The sequence below is a fragment of the Coloeus monedula genome (genome assembly GCF_965178545.1).
Source record: "Coloeus monedula genome assembly, chromosome: 26".
Lineage (NCBI taxonomy): Eukaryota > Metazoa > Chordata > Aves > Passeriformes > Corvidae > Coloeus > Coloeus monedula.
In genome coordinates, this window is record NC_138806.1 from 5,187,631 (window position 1) to 5,193,630 (window position 6,000).

Here is a 6,000-nt window from a genome sequence, read left to right on the forward strand (position 1 = left end):
ACCACGCTCCCCTCCGTCGGTGCCGGGATCATTCCCCAAATTCCCGGCGATGCGGAAAGAGCCAGGCTTCCTCCTGGACACTCTGCCGGGGCTCCCAAAGCCGCGTGGAGAGAGGAGAGCTCGCCAGCCGCGGCCTGCCCGGTGCCACATCCCGGGATTGCCGCAGGCAGGGATCCAGCCCTGCGGGGAGCGGCACATTCCCGGGCGGAGCAGCCCCCGGAGCAGATTCCTGCCCGCTCCAGCCACTCCGCGGCACCTCCGGGATGGGATGGAGGGGCTCCGGCTACTGCGGGGGACCCCGGAATGGGGGGGAAGGCAACAGAGGGGCTCTGCAGAGGCCACTTGTCCCCCGGGCGCCCCACGGCCCCGGGCAAAAAGGAGATTTATGAGGACACCTACCAGAGACTGGACAGCCTGGAGGAAACCATCCGCGAGCTGGAAATGACCATCAGCGAGATCAGCAGCCACCCCGCCGTGGAATTCGTGTTCCCCAAGGACGCGCTGGCATCCGAGGAGGCCGGGAAAAGCCTGGGGCATCTCGGGCACGGAGGCTGTGACGGTGACACCGCGCTGGACCTCAGCCAGGCCAAGGACGGCGCTCCCAAGAGTCCGTCCCCGAGCAGGACGAAGCCAGCGCTGCTCCCGAAGCCGCAGCTGCCCCCCGGCACGTCCCAGGTTCATTTTCTCTTCTCCCCCGTGCCCTGCTCTGCCCTGGACTCACTCTGATGTCTCTTCCTCTGCGTGCTCCCTCTCTGTGACTCCACCTCCAGGCAGAGCCGAGGTGGAGAACGAATCTTCCTCTTCTCCCTGACACTTGGAGGGGTTTGGGAAGGGCAGGAAGGAGCGAGGCAGGAGCTGGCAGCGGGAAGGGAGACGGTGCCGGGCGGTGCTGGCTGATCCCAGAATTAGAGCCAGAATTAGACCCTGGATGAGGTGGACTCTTCCACCCTGGCAGGTTTTTGGAGCACCATGATGGGCATCCCACGGGATCCAAGAGCATCCCACAGGATCCAGGGGCATCCTATGGGATCCAAGAGCATCCCACGGGATCGGCCAGGTTTGGGTGCTCCGGGATGCCGAAGCACCGCCCTTGGTTTCACCGTTTCGCATAAAAACCCTCTCCCAGCGAGCAGCAGCTGGAGCCTGGCAGATGTTTCTCCTGATTAAACCCCAGCGCGGGCTCCCTGAAGCCATCCCAAATTGCTTCCTGCTGGAATCCAGCTGAATATCTGGGAAAAACAGGGAGGGGGAAAAACGCCCTGAGCTCGGCTGCGACGTCAACCTGCTCCTTCATTAACAGCCAGCGCTGGGGAATAAATCTCCTGTTCCCTTTGGAGCCGCTCTCTCTCCCCTCGGGGCGGGGCTCTCTCTGGGTGAACGGGGGTGTAGCTGCAATTTTTCTGCTGGGTTGGTCTTTTTTTTCCCGGGAAATGGGAAGTGGAGCTGCGGGATGGATTTATGGCTGGGACTGGGGCAAAGCCAAGCTCAGGGTTAGGCTGGAGAGGCTGTGAGGGGTCAGTCCTAAAGCAGAGAGGGCCAGGGCAGGGCTGGTGTCACCTTCCAAGGATTCTGCGCTGGTCAGGAAGATTCCCAGTGCCGGGAATGCGGGGGATGGCACGGCACAGGCACACGTGAGGTTGTCCCAGGGTTGGGATTTGGACTCTGATGATCCTCGCGAGTCCCTTCCAGCCGGGGATATCCCATGATTTTATGATTTCCTTGTGCTGTGGGGTGCAGGAACCCCCCATGTCCCATCCACGGGAACCACTGAGGATCCCAGCGGTTCCCCTGTGCCACGGATTTCCCAGTGGCACAGGAGGCCACCAGGAGAGGACCTGGGGTGTCCCTGGCAGGGGAGGGGACACGCGGGGTTGTGGCACTGCCCTCGCTGCCGCTCTGGCGAGCCTCTGTATCCTCACCTGTGCACAGCCATAAATAAACTCCTCTGTACTCCCATAAATAAACTCCTCTGTATCCCCACTGCCGCCGTTCCCACCTGGAATCTGCTTCTGCCTGCCGCCGCCTCTTTCCCTCTCTCTTGGCCCTGCGGGGTGTCCTGTCCTGCCCTCGGTGTCCCGGTGTTTGCCGTGTCTGCCCTAAACTCCCTCTCGGGTGGCTCCCGGTAAGTCCCGGCCGCGTTTGGAGCTCGGCCACCACCAGCACGGCGAGCCGGTGACCTCGTCCTCGTCTGGCGTTGTCACCACGGGCTGTGCTGGCAGGGGTGGCGAGGCTCCAGGCATCCAGCGGTGCCCGTGGGCTATCCACCCAGCCAATTTTAACCCTTTTTCCCCAAAATTTTCTGTCCCGGCAGAGCGGTGGCGTCTCCATCCCGGCCATGAAGGTGGTGAATCCGGCGTCGCGGCTGAAGCAGGGCCAGCAGGGCAGCCCCGACAAGGGCAAGCACATCAAGCAGCGCATGGAGTACATGCGGATCCAGGGCCAGCAGCAGGTACTCCACCCCTAGAACCGTGCCAGGGCTGCCCGCGGCCCTGGCATCGCCCTCGGGCCCGACCTGAGTCGGGGAGGACACCCCCAGGGTGATGATTTTTGGCTTCTCTCTCGGTGCCTTCTTCACTTTGGCTGAGCCCCGCGGGGTTGGGGACGTGGGCACGCGGCTGCTGCAGGTGGGGCCCTTGTCACACCCCGTGGCTGCTGGGGACAGGGACGCGACTTCGTGCTGGGAGTCGCCAGCTCGTCCCCGCTGTGGTGTGAGGGTGAAGCCGCAGCTGTTTGTCCCCCAGCGCTGGGGGTCACCACTGCCCTGACGGGGTGGCTGAGCCCCGGCGTTGTCCCCTCACCCCGGGGGACCGTGGCACCTCCTTGGCCGTGGTGATGAGCTCTGGGGATGGGAATTCCCTCCCCCTGCGGCTCCTGTCCCGGGAGGTTTTGGGGAGTCCCCCCATGCATCCACAGAAGCAGCTTGTGGGTGTCACAGGCGGGGTGGTGGCACTGGGACACCGGGCACCGTGGGGACAGGGTGAGCGGGCCACAGCAGCTGGAAGAGAAGCGTTTTGGGGTGGGATGGAGCATCCCCCTCACCCAGCCCCCAGCACTGACCCCCGTCCATGCCGGGGGCAGCTCCTGCTGCAGGCGCCGGGGCTCCCCCGCCTCTGTCCCTGCTGTCACCCCAGTGCTGGCCGTGCATTCCCAGCTGGCTCAGGCCCCAGCCCAGGGGATCACGGCCACTTGGGTGCCCTCCCTCCCTCCTGACCCCTTCTCCCCTCTCCCAGTACCCCTTTCCCCCTCACTGGACAGCAGCACCTCGAGCGGGTTCACCTTTCCCGCCCCCGCTCTGTGTCTCAATCCCCTTTCCACGACCAAACCACCCAATAAACCCAATTCTGCTCATTCTCGTGGATCCGTCAGCCCTGTCGGACAAACCGAAGGTTTTTCCCAGCTATTCCAGGCAGGGTTTTGGGGGGGATTTCTTGCGATTTGGGCAAATGTGGAATGAGCAAAATGGGCACCTCTTGACAAGAAGGGTCAAGCCCCCCCTCGGCTGCTCCGTCCCCAGGGTCTGGCACTGTGGAAAAACCTCCCCAGGGAGGGTCCATCCCTGTGGCCAGCCTCTCCCTGACTGTCCCCTCCAGCATGCGGGGTTTTCCCACCCCTTGGAGTCAGGGAGAGGCAGGGAGTTCCCTCTGGCATCCCCACGGACCGCACGCACCGGACAAACACCGGCCTGAGGGGCTGGGAAGCATCTCCTGACTCCATGAGGCCACCAAATCCGCTCCCCTGGAGGCCACGCAGCAGCACAGCCGCGGCTCTTCGGTGTCACCACCGTCCTCCTCGGTGACACCTCGGTCCCCCGTGGCACCATCAGCCCCCTGGCACGCCCTGGTGCCCTCGCTGGGGTGGCCACAGCTGGACTTTTCCATGTCACTTTTGTGCCCTCTGCCCTCCCTCAGCAGCCCAACCCCTCCCTGGGGGCGAGGCGGGGCTGGAGGATCCCTCTCCGCGTTCCCTGGGGGGTTTTGGAGCGTCATTCCGTGCTGGTGGCCCGGACCAGCCGGCTCGGGCCGTACCAGTGCCGCTGGTGCCACCACGGGGGGACAGGGACAGGGTGGGCACCGTCACCCTCCGCCGGGGGCTGTGCCCGCTCTAACGCCGCCCTTCTTGTCCCCCCTGTGCCTCCCCCCTGTCCCCTGTGCCCCCCCCACTCCCGCCTGTGTGTGCCTGTGTGTCCGCGTGGCCGTGTGTCCGTCCGTCCGTCTGTCCCTTCCTCTCGGGGACGTCCCCTGCCCGTGCAGTGACGCCTGGGACCCGCTCTTGTCGTGCTGCTCGTGCTGGCCCTTTTCCAGCTGCTTGACCTCAGGCCTGACTCACTGCTGCTTCTGAACGAAACTCCCTTTGGTTCTCGGTTGTTTTGGGCTTTTTCTGTCTTTTTTTCTTTGTTTGTTTGGGGTTTTTTTCCTTCTTTTTTTTCCTTTGTCTTTTTTTTTAAGGCTTTTTTTTTTTTTTTTTTTTTTTTTTTTTTTTTTTGGACTTTCCAGCCCTTTCTCCTCCTCCTCGTCCTCCTTGAATCTTGCTTTTCTTTCCAGGCCACTAGACCATCTAAAGAGGCCAGTGAGACCTCCCCCACGGTCTCAGAAAAACCCGCAGCTGGCAGAACATCCATCCCCGTATTGACTTCCTTTGGGGCCAGGAACTCCTCCATCTCATTCTGAGCGCCCCTGCCAGCTCCGCCCGGCCGCTCTCCTGCTCCCGGGGGCTCCTCCTCTCTTCCTCGGGCTCCTCTTCCTCCTCCCTGGGACTTGGCTTCTTCTTGAGGCGCCTGGAGGGAAACCGCCAACCTGTCCCCTCCTCTTTCTGTTTGATCCATGTTTCTGTCGCCTCCGCTCCGCCACGAACTTTTGTGTCTCGCCTGCGCCGCGCCTCGGCCCGACCTCTGTGTCCCCTCCCGCTCCGCCATGGCCAACCAGCCACTTTCTGTTTCTCTCTCTCTCTCTCTCTTTTTCCTTCTTTCTCCCTTTTTTCCCCTCCCCTTTGGATCGCTGTTGGTTTGGTTTTTCCCCCCCCCTTTTTTCCCCCCTTTCCCCTCCCCACCGTTTTTTTTTTTTTTCTGTTTTGTTTTTTTTTTTTGTTTGGTTTTTTTTTGTTTTGGTTTTTTTTTCTCTCTTTATTTAAGAGCTCTCAGAGCTTCCCCCCACCAGCGTCCAGCCAGGAGCAGCTTCCAGCTCCCGCCGCGCGGAAATTCGGGAAGCAGCGGCCGCCGAAGACACCCCCGGAGCGGCCCCCGAGGGGCCCGGGAGTCCCCGCGTTGTCCCCGCAGGAGGAGAGGACAGCTCCGGCCAGGGCTCGCCGGTGGGTGGCCGGCGGCGCCGAGGGCTCGGGGCCATCCCGGATCGCTGCCACCGCGGCCACCACGCCCGGCTCACCTCGAGGGGGGCAAGCGGGACCCCGGGAGTGCCGGAGGGGCCGCAGGGCGCGGGTGTGAATTGGGGAGGGGGATCCGAGCACTTGGGGGCGGGGGCAGAGCCGGCGGTGCGGTGATGCCGGGGGGGTCACCCGGCCGCGGCTCTGTCCCCTCCCTTTGGGGGCGAGCGGGCGGGACGGGAGCCCCGAGCCCCAGGGGAGCAGCCCCGGCCCCGCCGAGCCTGGGGGGGTCCCCGGGGGTCGTGGGAGGGTGGCCCGTGGCCACCTGGCAGCAGCGCGGCCCAGCCAGGTGTGGCACAGGTGTGTGCTGGGAGTGCCCAGGTGTGCCCCAAGTGTGCCCAGGTGTGCTCCGGGTGTGCCCAGATGTGCCCCAGCTGTGCTCAGGTGTACTCTGGGTGTGCCCAGATGTGCCCAGGTGTGCCCCAGGTGTACCCAGCTGTGCTCCAGGTACACCGAGGTGCATCCAGGTGTGCCCAGCTGTGCCCAGGTGCACTCCAGGTGTGCCCAGCTGTGCCCAGGTGTACTCAGGTGCGCCCAGGTGTGCTCCAGCTCTGTCCAGCTGTGCCCAGCTGTGCCCAGGTGTGTGTGTGTGTGTGTGTGTGTGCGTGTGCTCTGCGTGTGCAA

At 63.7% G+C, this 6,000-nt stretch overlaps 1 protein-coding gene across 1 annotated transcript in view; it reads left to right on the forward strand.

The window, feature by feature from the left end:
* The window catches only part of SRCIN1 (SRC kinase signaling inhibitor 1), a gene marked incomplete at its 3' end in the record, with an annotated part of 47,367 nt that extends 42,700 nt beyond the window's left edge, over positions 1 to 4,667 (forward strand). The window contains exons 17-18 of the mRNA XM_082297136.1: positions 2,312 to 2,449; positions 4,542 to 4,667. Coding sequence (XP_082153262.1) covers positions 2,312 to 2,449; positions 4,542 to 4,667 — 264 coding nt within the window. The remainder of the gene's footprint in view (positions 1 to 2,311; positions 2,450 to 4,541) is intronic.
* Positions 4,668 to 6,000: the final 1,333 nt, after the last annotated feature.